This window comes from Amphiura filiformis, chromosome 11 (assembly GCF_039555335.1).
Source record: "Amphiura filiformis chromosome 11, Afil_fr2py, whole genome shotgun sequence".
Taxonomy (NCBI): Eukaryota; Metazoa; Echinodermata; class Ophiuroidea; order Amphilepidida; family Amphiuridae; genus Amphiura; species Amphiura filiformis.
In genome coordinates this window covers 23357609-23377693 of record NC_092638.1, presented here as the reverse complement: position 1 = coordinate 23377693, position 20085 = coordinate 23357609, and the positions used below count along the sequence as shown (strand labels likewise).

The following is a 20085-nucleotide window of genomic DNA, read 5'->3' as shown; positions in this document are numbered from 1 at the left end:
AAACCTTCCTCACATAATTTTGCAACACCGATATTAGCCTAGCTGATTTATCAAATAAAATCTAATTCATTAAGGCCGATGTCAGCACTCAGCAGTAGTTAGCTTCCTTTTAATACACACCTATGACGTCGCGCTATTGTTTTACCGCTCCATTATTTTCCACGAATGGAGCGATGATCACAATAACACGCCATTCGTAAATGCCTTTCTCTTTTCTCTGAAAAGCAAATACTTTTCAGGGAAAAAGTATTGGCATTTACGAATGTAATGTTAATATCAATTGCACTTTTGAAAAGCAAGTATTTGCGAAAAGTGCGGTATTATTATCATCACTTCATTCATGCAAAACAATGATACGAAAAAACAAGAAGAAAATGATTTTCATAAGGGGGGTACTACACCCCTGGCCAATTTTGTGCCTATTTTTGCATTTTTCTCAAAAATTATAGCGCTTTGGTGACAGGTAAGATATGTATATTATAGGGGCAAAGACTACAACTATACTGCACTGAAAATTCAGCAACTCAAGGCAAGTAGTTACTGATTTATTGATCAAATATTGGTTTTCCCTCATTTTTGACTGTAACTGCACAACTGTTGTCTGTGCTGAAATAAAATTTCCAGTGCAGTAGTTGTAGTCCTTGCCCCTATAATATACATATCTTACTTGTCATCAATGCGCTATGATATTTGAGAAAAATGCAAAAATATGCACAAAATTGGGCAGGGGTGTAGTACCCCCTTAATACAATAAATTGAGGAAGCGGATAGCAACATTTGCACAGTATTGTTCTGGGATCTGAGAGCACATCAGACATATCGAATTGCATGCTGAATACGAGGATTGTCCCTATATCTAAAAATAATAATAATTTTGATTTTGTGAAATTCGCGATATAATACAAATTATTAAAATTTCATATTTTTTATATTTTTCCAAATTTAACAGTCCTCGAAGTAAACTAAATATCTAATGATATGTAATTAAACTATAGGCCTATGTAGCTGGGATGAAAAGCCGACTCAATTGAAAATTTGACCTTTCATATTGAACTTAAACATTTTTTTTCCAAAAAGACCTACATTTTTTAGTGTTTTGAGGAAAAAATCTATATCTTTAATAATGAAGGTCACAATTTTCATATGATTGACGGCTGTTCAACCCAAGCCAACTTCCTACTATTTACAGCATATCGTTAGATTTATACAATTTACTTTGAGGACTGTTAAATTTCAAAAATATCAATTTTTAATAATTTGCCATAAAATGTGTATAGTATCGCGAATCTAATAAAAATCTAAATTATTTGATATCAGAAGGATGTGTCTGATTTGCTCTCAGGTGCCACAAAAAAATACGTAAAAACGTCGCTATCCGAGCCCTTACAATGCAATCTGTGAAAAGCAAGTCAAGATCAAAACGGGCAGGTTAAATTTTTGGCTAAGTTGTACTTATTATGCAAGATGTATTTTACCCTCACTTTGGAAAATGCTTATTTAGGCTTTACTTCGTAGGCCCTTTATTTATTTATTTGGACCTTTCTTTCTACGCTTACTGTTTTTTATAACATTTTTTTTCTTCTTTATATTTTTATACGTTTTCAGTGGCTTAGGCCTTACATATAATTTGTCATATTTTGGGCAACATTGCTACATATACATAATACACATTCTGTATCAATGTATTTAGGCCTATGAATCTGTTTATTTTAAATCGTTCTCTTCGGGCATGTTTAATAATGATAAAAGCCACAGTAGGTCTATTTTCTGTATAATTTTTATTTGTCATTAGTATATCTGATGTTTCATCTGATGGTATTTTGGCATGCTTGAATATTTACATACATCGATCAGTAGGCCTATCCGATACCGTAAAATGGGGTAACTTTGGGCACTTTTCGGAGTTTTTAAACCACTGCTTCCAAACAAAACCAAATATATTTCAAATTATCTCTTTTTTTATGACATTAGAGTTCCCGTCTACGCCTTGAAGTTGAAAAAGATTTTTGAATAATTTTGAAAGGGTGCCCTAGGGGTTGAAAATAGCCTGACCAAAGTTACCCCGCATTTGGGGCAACTTTGGTCAGAGTATTACATTCCATGAAGAAATAAAAATTCCTTTAAAAAAGGAATGTGGCGCCCTTTGGGGCAACTTTGGTCAGAGTATTACATTCCATGAAGAAAAAAAATGATCTTCGCTGTATATGGGCAAGGTTTTGTTTTTTGTGACATTTGACCCCTTGCAAAATTAAGCAAGCACGCATCCTTGCTCACAAATATCGATTTTTATTTTGTCTGAAAAAAATGTAAAAAAATGCTCATTTTTGGTCAAAAATGCCAATATTTTCGCAACTTTCAACGAAATTGGACATGAGCGACTTTTATTTCTTCCAAATATATTTCTTAACAAATTGAGACCAAATATGACTAAAAACAGTATTGCTGTACGGAAATATGACCATTTAAAAAATATATTTGAACGACCAAAGTTACCCCGCTTACCGAAGTTACCCCCATTTAACGGTAATTAAATATTACAATGTTAGGGACGATCCATTTGATTTCGGAAGGGGGGCTGGAAGTTGAGGTGGCTTTTATTTCGCGTCGAAGGCGGCGAAGTTTGTTTTGTTTTTTGCCGACAAAGTTCAGGGACATAATAGGCCTAGGTAAAATGTGTTGTAGTACATTTAAAATTTTCGTACCTTTTCGTACCTGATTTTGGTCCTTCTGCTGCGAATCAACGATATATATCCTCGGAATGATTCAAACACAAAATTATCCAAGATAAACAATAGTGTCCATAATTGCATGGTTGTTCCAAAATCGAACACTCGATTCACAGAGAAGAGTATCATTGCTCAGGTATAGCGATAGGTGTGGCTTTCTTGAGGTACACAACTGTAATGACCATTTCATATGAACCTATATGACCTTTTTGCCCATTTTCCTTATTATGCAAAATAGAGACCTAAACGCAACTACTTCAATAGTTAACGCATTAGAAGTGGGCATAAAGAACTATTGATTGTCTAATCACTTGGATGATTTTACGAATCTACGTTTATTCAATTTGTGTAACAAACATTTTAAATCTTTATAATTCAAGAAGGTGGTTACGGATGATTTGAACTAAACACCTGGATCGTGATATGATGGGTATTTCTATAGAAATTTTACATAAAGCTGAGTTGGACTATTTTTGCACTCGCACCTAAAATTTAGTACGATCATTATATTAGTGTATTGTCCGGCATCAATGAGTGATTGATCAATTTGTAAAGAGCAGCCTATTTCAATAACACTCCATTCGTAAAAAATAATGGAGCGGTAAAACAATAGCGCGACGTCATAGGTGTCTATTAAGTCGGTTAATGGCCGCGTATTAGAACGTGAGTGGATAAGAATGGCTTCGCCGCTCCGCGGCTCAGCCATTCTTATCCACTCACGTTCTAATCCTTGGCCATTATCCTATACTTAATAATCATCAAAATAGTTCGTCCACACGTACACCGATATCAGCCTGGCTGATTTATTGATTGAAAACTGCGATATCAGCAGTACGTAGTTATAACTTGCTTGTAATCAACCAAATAGTTCTTCAATGCCAATATCAGCTTCGTTGATTTAACTACGGTACTTCATCAACGCCGATATCAGCAGTAGATAGCTTACTAATTATAAAATTAACAAGTTACCAAGTCTCCTCTATCTGTTTAACCCGGCTGGCAATTCTGAAAGGACTGAGATATTTGGGTTGAAAAATGTGTGTTTGTGACTTTTTTTTCAATTTTAAGCACAAATGTCAAATATTAAAGTAGCTATAACTTCAAAAAAATTGCAACCTTAATTTTTGCTCTGAATCTGAATAATAGAGGGCACATGAATATTTTAAATCTGCGAATAAAAATATTCCATCATATCATATTGAGGCAAAATTTTGATATGGCGATATTATGTGCAGCTGTCAAAGGATATTTTTTACCAAAACTGTCAATTGTCAAAACAGCTATAACTTTGAAAGCAAATAAAGTATGAACTTCATAATATTTGCTGTGGAGAATACATGTCACATGTATATTCAATATTCGTTTAAAACAATAAACTTGCATCTTTGAGGGTTTTTGTTCAATCTTGACCAAAAAAAGTGAATTTTACGTGGTAAATCATGGATTTTTACAAATTTAAGATATTTGAAATAAAAAGTATACCAATGTATTTATATGAATGTGTACATCAAAAAAGTGATTCATGGCAACTTCCTAAAAACAAAGGTTTTTGACCTGTGACCTGAAAATTCAAGGTCAGTATAAAATGCTTGTTTTTGGCTATGGGCATTTTTTCAAATTGTTTATTGCAATTAATATTATTTATACGAACTGGTGCCACAATTTCAGGATAGTTGCAGAAGGCGCAGGTTGGTATAGCAACCACATTTCCCGTAATTTTCAGTCGATTTTGATGCCAAAACTGCCAAAAACGATCATTTATGTTGACCTTCAAAATTTATCAAACTTAGGCCTATGACTCGGCTGGGAGAAAAAAACTGAAACAGTACTTATTGGGACCTATAAAACAATACCTTATAGAACCCAAGCGCTAATGCAAAATTCAATCAAATTATATCACGCGCTTTATTTACTCAAGTCAGGTCATACATTTCATTACATTTCATTTCAGGTATCCTGACTTACCGTTATCGCCCAACCTCAATTATGGGCCTAACTTGGGCCTAACTTCTACAATTTCAAAACGATAGAACAGAAAGAAATACTTACATTTTGTACCATATCTGCTACATTGTCCAGCCGATGATTTCGCTCGATATGTTCTTGATACTTCAACGTTATCCACACTGAACATTTTAGACAAAAAAATGACCAAACGCGAAAGACACTTTCGATCGACAAAGCAGTTGACTCGTGAGGCAAAACTTCGTGAAATGGTTGCGTAATTGCGACCGAATCACTTCGTGTCGTCTGCTGCGCGTACTGCTAACTTTCAAGAAATAGTTTACTAAAACCAACAAAATTTAAAGTAAAAGATCCTTTTTATAATTTGCTGCGATATTTACTAGTTGTTATTAATGGATAAGAATGACTTTTAATTCAATCCTCATCAAAACTTCGTAGTTTTACTCGCGGCACTTTATTTTTGTGCGCAATAACATGAATATAAAGTTTTACTTTACTTTGGTGCGCCGGCCGTAGCGCCGACAGAGAATGGAATGCGGCAGTTCAATTCGACATTCATTCTATCAATTGGGCAATGTGTATTTACCGGGCCGCCGGGGGTAGGGTTTATGTTAAAGATTTGGGTTCGGATTAAGTGTTTTATGTATGGATTAGGTGGGCTATTTTGCCAATCACATGATTAACAGCTATTACGTTTTAAGAAAACAAGTTGATATTCAGCTTCGGAAGACAGGTATTGTTTGTGAAATTGCTGAAGAGTAAAAAAAACGAAAACCGGTACACGAATCAATCAAATCAATGAAATTAATAATAATAAAAATAATCAATTAATTCATTAATTTTAATATAATCAATCAATCAATCAAGCAAGCAAGCAATTAGCAAGCAAGCAAGCAAGCAAGCAAGCAATCAAGCAAACAATCAATCAAGCAAACAATCGCCAATCAATCAATTATTTTATTTTAAGTCGTGTCATACTTTCATTCAATGAAAAACAAAAGCGCTGCATCCCGGGACTGCATCTTGTGATGTAAAGTATATAAGTTGCATTAAATATCAAATAATAATGTTGACTTTCCAGCTTACGGTGCTCCGCGTACTTGCAATTACAAATTATACATGAAACCTCAAGGCCCAAATCCCAGCCCAAGTTTCCAAAGTTCTATGCATAGACGTTGTGTTTACCAAAAGAAAGAAAGAAAGAAGGAAAGAATGAAAGAAAGAAAGAATTAAATAAGAAACAAAATTAAAGAAAATAAAGAAAGACAAAATAAATAAGAAATTAAATGAAATAAATAATAAATACATAAGTATAAAACTATAAAAATGAAAAAAAAAATGAAAATAATAACAAACAATTAAACAGCGAGCGAGCGAGCAAGCAAGCAAAACACAAGCAGCTAATCAATCAATCTCAATTTTACTAAACTAAGAAATGAAAGCACCTCATCTCGTAATGTATAGCATTATAAAGTGCATTGGATAATACAGAGGCCAATGCAGTGTCCGATAATAATGTTGACTTTCCAGCTTTCGGTACTCCACACACTGGAAAATAAAAATGTCACGAAAATGACGCCAAAATTTACAATTCCATGCATAGATAATTTAGCCTATAAACAGAAATTATTTCGTCGAATATTTGGGGAGGAGGATTTATCGTTCAACGAAAAATGTTGTCAAAATGTTATTGTAATTTTTATTTTTTTTTGGGGGGGGGGGGATTTTTGCAAACATTTTGTCATCACTTAAATAATATTTTGTAAGAATGTTTTGCAGCAAGTATTATACTGTTTATACCCGGCCTTGTATGCCCTAAATATTAAGACACAGATAATAAGAAATGTCAGAAATGATAACATGTAGCATTCTGTCAATTCAATGATTTTTCTGTGTTTGTTTTTATCTCCAAATCAATAATTATGACATCACAAGTGGACGAAATTCTCAAAATATTTACATTTCACCTATGTTTGTCAAACACCTGGCTTTTTTCAATATCGTTTGTTTTAACTTAAAAGTAGAGGGATGACGTTATAGTAAAGGGCGTTATACTTGTTTTGATGTCCTTTGATAGCTGCACATAATATCGCCATAGGTCACAATTCTGTTTTTAATCTGAATTTGATCATATATAGGCCTAGACAGTGAAGGAGATCTATGATTGGATATGAATCACTTAAATGTTTGGCTGTCGTTCCTTTCAATATTAGTGGGGGTGGAATTCAAAATCTTTCGGACTACAAAATTGCTCAAAACGCTCGTGCCTAACTTTTTCCTATCTTTTCCCCCAAATCTTTTATTTTTTTATTCCCCATCCCTAGAACCACGAAAACAAATAAACATACAAACAAAGAAACAAACAAAAATGATAAACTCAAATTGAATAACTTAACAGTTCGGCTGCAACCGGCCTAGTTGATGCGATCTGATTGTGATGATTGGCCATGGCAGCAAAATTACCGCGTTTGGAGTTGTCCGAGGTTTGAAAAAAGGCGCTTTATAAATCCAAAATTTATTTATTTATTAATGCAATCATATATCGTCAAATTGACGCTCTATGATGTAATGGGGTCAGATTTGACACAAAGGGGCAAAAAAACCTACAAATCTTAACATCACGGCAGCCAGAAAGACAATATAATAATAAAAAAGAGAAAATATGTCCGGGGAGAGCTTCCTCTTGCCCCATAGCCTTTTCGAGATATGGCGGACACAATACGATGGCGCTGCACGAAGTGGGTAAAGTCTTTTGAATTTGCCGGGTTTTACCTTACCCTCCTTTTGTGTACGCCATACTTCGAAAAGGCTAATGACACCCAAGTATGACTCGCCCCACTAAATAATTCTCCCTTGTATCTCTTTTCGGTCCCCAGATGCAGTTGCATTTAATTCTAATAGTAATGGGGCCTGCAGACAAGAATGGGACGGCGGCGTGGCGCACCCCACTGGAAGTACATTTTACTATAAATGCCAAAAATGGTAAGAAAAGCTGAATTTTACCTTGTGTCTCTTTCCCATCTCAGATGCAGTCGGATTTTATTACAAAAGAAATGGTGTCTGCAGAAACGAATTGTACGGCGGCGTGGTGTATCCCACTGGAACTACATTTTATTATAAATGCCAAAAATGGTAAGAATTATAAAACACTCGAGTCGCATCACGAGGGGGTGGGCATCTTTCACTCTTAGGCTTTGCTTCGCTTTGCAAACGAGAAATTTGAAAAAAATACAACCCTGGTTTAATTTTGAAATTCAGATAATGTAGTTCGGTTTTACTCAGATCACACAAAGCAAAAATTGTAATTTGCCATGACAGGTCTAAACATCTTGTTTTTGACCACTGGTGCCAGAGGAAGCTGATTTTGACATGCATGTAATATACAAGTCACATTTGACTCACTCTTATTTGTTAAAATCAGAATGGCAAGACGCTTAATCAACAAATGTTCTCTCACAGGAACTTTGTAAATGACACTTAGCTAGCTCTCTTTCCACAATCATACGTCGTGGGATCATTTTAGCCGTATATAGGTTTGCTTTTCAATATAAACCATACGGTATATCTGTGTTGTCAAATGTGTAGTACAATAAGGTTTTTTTGTGTGTAAACATTATCTATCCACACGTACCAAACGTCAGAATCTCATCCTCTCTTCCCTTCACCCTCTCTTCCTACTCTTTCCTCTCCCCTTCTTGCCCGTTTCTTCCCCTTCCTCTTCTTCCACTTCCCTATTCTTCTACTTCTTCCACTTCCCTCTTCTACTTCTTCCACTTCTTCTTCCACTTCTATTACTTCCACTTCTCTCTTCTTCTTCTTCTTCTTCCACTTCTTCTTCCACTTCTATTACTTCCACTTCTTTCCTCTTCTTCTTCTTCCACTTCTTCTTCTTCCACTTCTTCTTCTTCCACTTCTTCTTTTTCCACTTCTTCTTCTTCTTCCACTTCTTCTTCTTCCACTTCTTCTTCTTCCACTTCTTCTTCTTCCACTTCTTCTTCTTCCACTTCTTCTTCTTCCACTTCTTCTTCTTCCACTTCTTCTTCTTCCACTTCTTCTTCTTCCACTTCTTCTTCTTCTTCTTCTTCTTTATACAGTTTTATACAAAACACCCAAGAACCCTTTTTAAAGGGCGTCCCATTTCGTAGTCTTCGTATTCTTCATCTTCTTCTTATTCTTCATCTTCGTCTTATTCTTCTTCTTTCACCTCCACCTCCACATCTTCTTCCTGTTCCTACTTTTCTATAATCGCTTTGTTTATGTGTGATCCACATAATTAAAATTTTAATTCTGTGGTCTCATCTAATATTTCGAACTTAATATGCTTAACGTGCTTAAGACAAAACTTCCGTCGACAAAGCTAAGGTATATAAAATTTACCATTAATATTTAGCATTTAGTGGTTACTTTTCATTCCATACAATTCTATTCGGATTGACAGCCCAGGTTGCAATAATCTTTGATTTGATTAGTTAAGTATGTGCTTTTATCGCGGATAAAGAGTTTAATTTTAGAAAGCTTTAATTTGTGCTTAAGTACATTATATATTCAGTCAAGAAACCAGGTTACTCAAATTATAGTAGTACTTTGATACACCATTAATATGTATTCCTTATTTTGCTTGTCAATGGCCGCTACGTCATTTAGCAATGTAATTAATGGTTTAAAATTTCAAAATGAGTAAAACACCAACTTAAATATCAATCCTGATAATAGCTCACTCAAACAAAATCGAGAAGCTTTATTTAAACAGGGATGTTGATATCAGGTGTCCTAAAACACATCGTGTTGGCCTGCAGGGACTACCGAATTACGAACAGTTAAAACTATTTTATAGAATAATCAAGACTTTTAAGACTTGGTGCAATTACCTTTGCCCACGCTTCTCCATTGAATCAAATCGATGAGCTGATATAAAAAATGACGATTTTTTTAAGACTTTATATCGACATAATTATGTCATAATGTATGAAACCAAAAATATAATTTTAACAAAGTTCCTAAATTCCAACATATGAGGGTCATTCAAAAAGAAAGTTCTACCTCCATCATCACATCTCTGTAATCTTACGTGTCAGGATATTGAAATTACCCATGATTATACTCCTAAATCTCGGCTACATATCTGAACAACCAAAAATCACATTTTAATCAAATAGTCAAGAGTTAAAAGTATAATCATGAGTAATTTCAACTCCCTGGCACTTAAGATAACCGAGATGTGACGATGGAGGTAGAACGTTTTGAATGACCATCCTACACGTGTATTTTAATAAAATTACACGACACTTAAGGGCTGGGGTATGAACGTTTGGACAGTATTTATTTTGGGACATTAGAGCACATCAGACATATCGAATTGCATTCTGAATACGAAGAATGTCATTCTGATATCAAATAATTTTGATTTTTGAAATTCGCAATTTAATACACATTTTATGGCAAATCATTAAAATTGATATTTTTGATATTTAACAGTACTTGAAGTAAACTTTATAAATCTGATGATTTATACTTAAAGTGTATGTGGTGGGATGAAAAGCCGACGATCAATTGAAAATTTTGACCTTTCGTATTGAAGATATGGATTTTTCCCAAAACACCCAAAAAAAATTAGGTCTTTTTGGGAAAAAATCCATATCGTCAATATGAAAGGTCAAAATTTTCAATTGACCGTCGGCTTTTCCTTCCTGCTACATACACTTTAAGAATATATCATTAGATTTATATAATTTACTTCGAGGACTGTTATATATCAAAATTTGAAAAATATCAAATTTTTATAATTTGTCATAAAATTTGTATATATTGTAATTTTCACAAAATGAAAATTATTTGATATCAGAAAGACATGCTTCGTATTCAAAATGCAATTCGATAGGTCTGAGGTGCTCTCATGTCCCACAAAAAATACTGTCGAAACGCAATAAACGCTCATTTTAGATCCCTTAATGTATTGGGTACAAAACCTCATACTTCACAATCTGAGGTCATCATGATATTTGAATGGATCATTTAACTTCGCCAATCTACATTGGGATCTTAAAACAGTCAATTGCTTTACCACAGACTTTCACCAACCAAATTAAAACCTAAAACATTATTTACATTATACAGTGCTTCCCCACCCATCTTATTGTAATTTAATTTTGGCAAATTCAAATAACACCAATCTTTACTCAATACATCTAAAACAAAAAAGAATTATGAGAGTCTGCTCGAATTCTCACTGGCTCGAGCATACCCCACCCACCTTAATTTAAGAAGTTTAATAACCTGACTATTATTTTGTGACATCCACAAATTGACCCTTTGTTCATGCACAACTATATGCATCCAATAACCTTCCTGTTAATTTTGCCGATTACTTCATCATGTTCATTCAAAATAGATCCATTCACAGCTACCCACCCGCATTTCTTCATTTCATCGTCCATATAATGTCAACACTGATTTAGCAAGAAATACAATTAGAAGACAAGTTCCTCTGATTTGGAATAAAATTAAACCTGTTCCCGTGTTTGTAGTTGTCATGTTTTAGTAGTTATTTAAGGTAGTAATCTATAATTATCATCATTTGCAACTTCTATAGGCTGACCATACATTTCGAGCCTTGCTAGCTCTTTTTGGTCTCCCCACCAATGTTCTCTTTCATTATTATGTTTGTATAATATTGTATGGTGAAAATAAACCGAAACTGATATGCACGGGCATTAATAAAATTACATGACAATTAATATGTATTGGGTACAAAACCTCATGCTTCACAACTTGAAGCTACTTGAGGTCAGCTTGTGAGCTATGATTGTTGAATGGGTCATTTAAGGGATCTAAAATGAGCGTTTATTGCGTTTCGACAGTATTTTTTGTAGGACATGAGAGCACCTCAGACCTATCGAATTGCATTCTGAATACGAAGCATGTCTTTCTGATATCAAATAATTTTCATTTTTGAAAATCACAATATAATACAAATTTTATGACAAATTATAAAATTTGACATTTTTCAAATTTTTGATATATAACAGTCCTCGAAGTAAATTATATAAATCTAATGATATATTCTTAAAGTGTATGTAGCAGGGAGGAAAAGCCGACGGTCAATTGAACATTTTGACCTTTCATATTGAAGATATGGATTTTTTCCCAAAAAGACCTATTTGTTTTTTGGTGTTTTGGGGAAAAAATCTATATCTTCAATACGAAAGGTCAAAATTTTCAATTGATCGTCGGCTTTTCATCCACCTACATACACTAATCATCAGATTAATAAAGTTTACTTCAAGTACTGTTAAATATCAAAATATCAATTTTAATGATTTGCCATAAAATGTGTATTAAATTGCGAATTTCAAAAATCAAAATTATTTGATATCAGAATGACATTCTTCGTATTCAGAATGCAATTCGATATGTCTGATGTGCTCTAATGTCCCAAAATAAATACTGTCCAAACGTTCATACCCCTTCCTTAACTTCGCCAATCTCCATTGGGATCTTAAACCATTCAATTGCTTTGCCACAGACTTTCACCAACCAAATTACAATCTACAAAATTAAAGTTTCCGTACAGGTGGTTAGAGTAGTTTGTTTTTTAGAAAAAAATCATTTTATGTATTTAATACACTGTTAGAACAAAACTAAATAAGTTGTTGAAAATTTTAAACAAGCTTGTATAAGTTTTAAACAATGTTGTTTTTAAGTTTTAACAACTTGTAAGATTTTAATCAACCGCTGCGCCGCTGCATCGCTCAACCTTGTTTATAAATTCAACATCTTGTTTACCAATTAAACAACTTGTTTAAAAGTTCAAGTAACATTTGTTTAAATTTTTAAACAAGTTCTTTAATTTCACTTTTAAACAATGTTGAGCGATGCACCCGGTAAACAGTGGTTGTTTAACATCTTGCAAGTTGTTAAAACTTATAAACAACATGGTTTAAAACTTCTATGTTGTTTAAAAATTTAAACAACAACACTTTAAACAACGTCTTTTTAAGCAGCAAAATTTTAAACAGTGTTTTAACAGTGTACATAAAATGTCCAAATATACATTTTAGCGTCGTTTGCATGCACCTATATCAAGACAAATAATTTAGGTTTGCAGAATGAGTTCACATTTGATATTATGATTCTTTAACTTAAGGAACTGGTTCATTTGGGCACTGTCAAGCAATAATTCTGGATCTTTTCTTTCCTTTTCAGTTTTTGTTTCGAGACGTTCTTTGGTCCTGTTGCAGGTTGTCAAGACAGAGTATGTCCAAAAGGTAATTGTCGCTATGTAATCATTTCTTTTATCCTTCCTCTTACAAATGAGTTGGTTTATTAACTCAACAGCCAACAGAAAATTTCAACCCCCCTCTAAAACCAACCCCCAAAAGAACATTTCAACCTACCATAACCGCCACCCCAGTAGTGTAAAAAGCCCGGCAAACATAAAATGTTACCTTTAAAGCCCAAATTATGAGTAATAGATAAGATTTCAAATAACAACCTGATCTGGTCGTACTGAAAAATTGTCTTTTTTTTCTTCAAAATGTCAGTGAGTATAAACAATTATTGTTGATGCTACTTTGTGTATCATATTAAAAGTTGTGGTTGCACTAAGATATTAATTAATGGATGGATAAAGTAGCAACAATACTGTATTGTGAAACCTTAATTGGCAACCTCTAATTTCTTGGAAAGATGGTGAGGGTATATAATACCGGCGGCCTTGTCCGACAATCAAGTAGCTGAATAGCATCAAATATTTTTAGACTATCTAATTGTCCAGCATTTAGTGTTGCAAAGGCTCTTCCTGTCATCTATCTGCTCAACTATTATACGAGATGTCTTTCATAAAAATGTAAACACTCTGAGCACTGCATTTATTGTAATAACATAGTGAGTTGTGGTGATATTTGAAATACATTAAATATGTATTTTAAAACGTTTAACCAATCAGAGTGCTTTAATGGCACACTGCAATAGCTAAACAGTGCATAATGTATTCAACCCTGATTCCACCAATCGCTGCACAGTAAGCAGTGAGGCTATACTTATGTTCATGATGAGACTTGGTAAACGCTTTTCTGTCTGTCTGCGTGTCCATCCGGGGCTGATAATTAGGCCTATATCCCAGAATCTGTAAGACCTATGGTATGTCGGGCTGGTTGACAATATACTAGCGGTACGCAAACTATTTCTATATGTATCCATCCCTATGAAAATTAGAGATTTTTGAGAAACATGAGGAAAGGGGTGATGATGAAAAGTAACCATACGGGAGTCGCTACTAAACACCGTATTGACTTTGAATATTTCAAGCACGGATTTTTAATTCTCACTGCACGAATTTTTAATCTCACTGCACAAACGTGCCAGGAGACACGTGGGGAGACACGTTAAAATAGCCTCTGACTAAAAAGTGACGTTGAAATCACGTTGAAATTTCGACATCGAAATCAATTTCGACGTTGAAATCACGTTGTATTTGCAAATGGACTTCAACCTGATTGAGTTCAACCTGATTTCAACCTAGAGGTTAGTTGAAATCAGGTTGAAATGTCAACGTTGTATCAACGTTGAAATTTCAACTTGATTTCAACTAACCTCCTAGGTTGAAATCAGGTTAGGTTGAAACTTCGACGTTGTATCAACGTTGATTCATCGTCGAAATCCTAACCTGTACCCACTGGAATATAGTGCTACTACGCTTTATATCCGACACATCACTAGTCCGACACACCGCAGCTAGTCCGACAACACAATGTTAGGCCAACATAACATATCGCAAGTCTAAATAGTTGAAGACCGAATTAAACAGCGAAACCTGGCGTCACATGCCTTTTCACTGCTTTAGGTATTGTTGACGCCAGGTTTTTCCGATGCCCTTTGACACATTCAATTAAAATACTATATTGCGTATGACGTCCGGGATGACGTCCTGTCAACTAGACCAAGGTCACCAACCAATCACGCCGCACGCCTTGACATTAGACGCAAACTAGTCTTTTTTTAATTCGGTCTTCCAGGGCGGATCCAGGAATTTTCAATAGGGGCGCCGAGCCACCGCTGCTGCCGCGGCGGCTCGGCGCCCACATAAAGTCCGGCGCCGCTCTGCAAAAATACACAGAGTCAGGCGCCGCTCTGCAAAAATTAGAGGGGGCGCGCACCGGGTGCGCTCCCTCTAAATCCGCCCCTGGTCTTCAATTATAGTACATTTGATTTGCCATTCGAACAAGCGGCCCACGGACTGATGGTGTGACGTGCGTAACCTCTTCATCAACAGGTCGAAAATTAATCATCCTGCATTTCTTTGCTTCCTCTTTGATTGTTTTCACCTGTTTTGTGTTTACTATTGTATCCTAGGTTACTGCTGGCATAAGGGTAAAGGATTTGCTGAAGGCTTCGATATACATCTAGATTGCAATAGATGGTAAGATCAGAATATAATGATATTTTTTTGTTTCCAATAAAAGATTCTCTGGTCAGGTAAGATTGCTTTTCAACAATAACTTAACCCCGAGAACTACCAGTACCTGCAGATTGACCAATATGAATATTGTGTCCAATTTTGAACCAACCAAAGAGAGTGTTAATAAGATTATCTTCAAATGCAAGTTTGACCATAAATAGCTTAAAGCTTAGTCATAATTGGCAATTGAAATAAGTATTTCAAGTTTTCAACCAATCAGAAATACTGTGAGTGTTAGATGACCAGACGCTATTTGGTTTTCAAAGATTGTAAAGAACAAAATAATATGAAAGGACCCAGATTATTATACTATACTTGAATAGAGAAAACATTGCTGTTACTATAAATTCAAGTGGTATTCATTTTGTTGTTCTGTCTGTTCTCATTTTATTTATCAATATTACCGTGACACATTTCCAAATTGCCCGAGGCGCCACTTCATCAAAACCAAAAACGTGTCATTTTGGACAGATTTGGGACAAGTGAAACTGGTTAATTGCCCGTAGTTATTGTAAAAACCGTTATCATCGTCCGTCTTTAAGCTTTTCAAAAATGTATTTGTTCAACACCTAAACAGAACGTTTCAGATAGATCAACCAACACCTCCCCGATTTCTCATTTATATACAAGATCTAAGATCCTTATCAAAATGATCAAGGGACTTAATTTTGAACCGGGAAAATGATAGCAGATCTCAAGGGAAGTGAGAGAAGACCTCACTTCCCTGATTGAACCTATAGTCATAGTAAAAGTGCTGATTTGCTATCGGTCATGGGTGCGACCTTATTCCATAAACCCTACGAAGTGTTGGTATACTCCAACATCAATTCTTTCGTTTAAAGTGTGGTATATACCCATTTATGAAATTTCATGCATAAACAACAATTTGAGTTTGACATTCAATAAAATGACTGAAGAGGAAACACAATTCAGACTAAAGAATTGAGTATATGTAAAAGATTCCATGCACAGTGTCAACACCCTATATTATAAATATTTTTTTCATACAGCTCCATACTCCGTTGGTGAAATCAATATTCTATTATTGACATAGATAAAGAAAGTTTACATATGCATTGTGATATACACGCGTGATCGAATATTCTATTATACAAGCACCTGGATCTTAAATGTGTTCCTTTATATAATTGTAATTCTCAAAATTAAATATATCACAATTTTAACTTACAATTTAAAAATCGTTACGCCAAAAATGCAGTAAAATGTATCCAGAGCAAACAGCAATGGCCGCTAATTAGTGTATTTAATTTCAAGTTAGTGTATTAAAAACAAAACCTGGGTTTTACCTGAAAACAAATCGAATTTCCTTGTAATAGCAACACCATATGGAATACTAGAGCATGCGCAAATCGTAATAATGTGTATAATAGAACTTGGTGGTATCTCATATGATAGTCGTATACTATGCTTAGCCTGAGTCGCTCGGCCTATCTCGAACAAAATCGCCATGCGTAGCTATTGAAAAACGAGAGGATTCGCCGTACTGTCACGGCAATTTTTGACACGAAGATATAGGGATGATAACGCTGTGCCATGTCTAGCTGTCAATATGAAATGAATATTCTTGAATATTTCACAGTAATTCCTAATAATTATGTCCTTGGTGGTATTTAATGTGGTAATTTTGCCACACACAAAACAAATTACCTGCATTACAGACACTTTAATATTAATGCAAACTTCACTGCAAAAACTCCGGTGTTGAATATGCAACACCGAGCTGGTGTTGAAGCTTCTGGTGTTAATTTACGGTGTTAGATTATTAGATTAACACCATCTTGGTGTCAATACAAAATCTTAAATGTGCTTTGCATGGACTTTTTTTTGTAGATCTATGTGATCTATTATTTGAGTGGAAACCAACAGAAGCAACAGACACAATTCACGCTCATTGATTAAGATGTTAACAATGATTAAAGATGATAATTTCAACACCCGTACCAGTGTCACTTCTACACCAAAGAGTGTGGACCTCTCAGAACACCGCCGCAGTGTTAAATATCTTCCATCAACACCCAGTGGTGTTAAATTTACATCACAGTGGTGTTGAATATAGGAAAATTCACGCAAAAGGATCAATTCAACACCCAGCGGTGTTGAATAGGAAATTAACACCGGAAAAAGGATCAACTTAACACCAGGATACAGTGTCAAAATAACACTTCGTAGTGTCAAAATAACACTTAGCAGTGTTGAATTAACACCGAAAAGTGTGGACCTCTCAGAACACCACCAGGTGTTAAAATCAACACCCTCGGTGTTACTTTTAACACCGACGTTTTTGCAGTGTTATTATGAAACCTGATTTTCATATGTTGTGTTGTCTTTTTTAAAGACAGTTCTTGTTATGCACAAATTGGTATGTTTGAGGCCTTTTCGTGGATGCCCTATAGTGTTAGGATCAAACTTATTGTTTGCTAGAATTCATCTTTCACAAAGCTTCAATGACACATTCACCATTGAACCACTTAAAGACCCATTCAGTGATCACATCAGCGCAAGTATAAAAAAATTAAAATTGTTTACAAATTGCTTAAAAGTGAAGGATAAGTCGTTCAAATTGTCGTTAAAATTGAAAGTAAGGACATACATACAAAGGTTCCTTTAGTATTTTTTTCGGAATTCCAAGAGGAATATCAATTTATCAAATATATAATTCTGTTTGACCTTAACATATGTATTTTTCTCTTTGAATTTCTGCTCATCAGCAAGCCTCATTGAGCGGAGGCGCCGTATTCAGCGTTAGCTTTGGATATTTAATTGTATTCTTCTTATTATTTTTCACCCGGGTAAGTCGGGAGGAAAATAAAGAAAATAACATGCCCAAAGCTAACGCTACATACGGCGCCTCCGCCTAATGTAACCTTTTAACACAATGCCACTTGGTCACCCATATATTGAATGGTGAAAATTGCCCTGGTTTAATCTTTAATCTGTCATCTCCCCTTTTTTCATTACACTTGTTCTATGATCCTTGATTTTTTTTCTTCGCTTCTTTTTTCAGCACTTGTTCCGGGAGTGTATGGTCGTGCAGTAGACGAGATTGTGACAAAGAGAATTTTCGATTTAGACTTGGTAATTATTGACATCTGCAATGAAGATTTCTATCAAACAGACTATAAAATGGATCAACATCTTTGTAGTTTTTGGGGCAATTGGCAACCTCTTGAATACAACATGTGTATACGCTATACTCAAAACATTGAAAGTTTCAGAAACTAATCTGTTCTTATGGTGCTGATGGAAGTGTTTTCCAGTTTTACAGGAACTTAAGTACTCGGAGTAGTGCAAGTGTACAGTGATTTTAACATTACTGAATTAATTGATCATGCTATTATGATTTGCAATGTTAATGCTTTTTTGTTGTTGAAAATGCCAGTAAGTAGTCTGAATCTTTAAGGCGAGTTGGAGCCTTCAGGACATATATCTTCCCATCTTGGTTATTTTGCTTAAATAATACAGTTCATTTCCACAGTAACAGTCACCGCTCCGTCTCGCCTAATTTATAGACAAGATCGATCAACATGGAATAAAGAGTAACTCGGTGTGATTACTAAAAAAAAGGAAAAAAAAAAAGAAGAAAAAAAGGAACACTGTGTGTAGCTGCACCAGTGTCTCTCCTATACGTTAACCTGATTTTTAATTGCTACCACGTGAATAATGAAAGAGAAAATGTAACACCTTTGCGCACCTTTTTCTGTTTTAAAATATACTTACTATAAGATATTACAACAACAGGTAAAACTATACTTTGTATGCATATCGTCAGCCTTCAGCCTGCTACGATAATTACCAAAGTCATTTTTTTTGTAATTTTCAGAACAAAGTACAAAATATGGTTCAAGCATGCATTTAAACATATTTATTCATCAATCTTTGCACAAGAACAAATAATAATGAGACAATGAGAAAAATATAGTGCGATTGTAACTGATGCATCATTGAACCATATTTTGTACTTTGTTCTCAATATTACAAAAGATGACTTTTTCTCTATAAATACTAGTAATCTTGCTACGTGCAATTCTGAATTCTGTAATGGAATCATCAATTGGATTAGAGCTATAGGACTATGTAAATTATAAAGCAATTATCTAAATACAGTAATTTTTCAACCGTTGCCCTAAAACGACCATAGGTGAGCATGATGAGAACTCTCAGCTTTGATCAGTCCGATGCCGAGCGGACACATGCTGGATTCTGATGGGACCTGCCTCAAGAAAATTAAGCAAGCCCAGCCTCTTTTAAGAGGAAGCCCCGCCAGAACAGTTCTTCTGGGGTGAACCAAACCTGCCTGGTTATCAAATTAATCAGTGACAAGGTTGATATGAATTTGACTGGTGCTAATTCGGATTTGGTTCACACCAGAAGAACTGCTCAGCCTGTACGGAGAGAAAATAAAGAATTCAAATAATTGAACTGACATAATTGCAGAAAAAGAACAAGGAAAAGAAAGACCATGACAAATCAATTTAACAATTTTGCTGTATTGCGACACACAGTTTTTGCAAGAGTTTTTATACAGTTACAGAAAAATCCACGATGAGAACTGTTTTCTTTGAAATAAAAAATGACTTGCTTTTTTTTCATATAGAATAATCACTGAACTTTGATACCTGACGAATGTTTTCAATTATGTTAAGTGGTCTTGATTTTAAAACATTAATGTATACACAATATAACATCTATATACTTTGGCCAGTGACAGGGTAGCTAAACAGACCTAAATATTTGCCTTATCAATAGAGATGAGAATTCTGTTGTGAATGCCCAACCACAAATCAATATATATTTTGACATAATAATACAAGGCAATTAGGCAATACTTAAGGGATCTGGAATGAGCGTTTTGAGTGTTTCGACATTATTTTTTGTGGGACATGAGAGCACATCAGACATATCGAATTGCATTCTGAA

At 34.7% G+C, this 20085-nt stretch overlaps 1 protein-coding gene across 2 annotated transcripts in view; it reads left to right on the top strand.

Moving 5' to 3' along the window:
* LOC140163957 (tubulointerstitial nephritis antigen-like) overlaps window positions 1-19541 on the top strand; it is a 39035-nt gene extending 19494 nt beyond the window's left edge. The window contains exons 2-5 of one of the 2 annotated variants that reach the window (XM_072187253.1): window positions 7718-7823; window positions 12894-12955; window positions 15042-15108; window positions 18173-19541. In XM_072187253.1, coding sequence (XP_072043354.1) covers window positions 7718-7823; window positions 12894-12955; window positions 15042-15108; window positions 18173-18254 — 317 coding nt within the window. In that variant the 3' untranslated portion in view covers window positions 18255-19541. Of the gene's footprint in view, window positions 1-7567; window positions 7674-7717; window positions 7824-12893; window positions 12956-15041; window positions 15109-18172 lie in introns of both variants that reach the window. The other variant, XM_072187252.1, reaches the window with a different exon arrangement.
* Window positions 19542-20085: the final 544 nt, after the last annotated feature.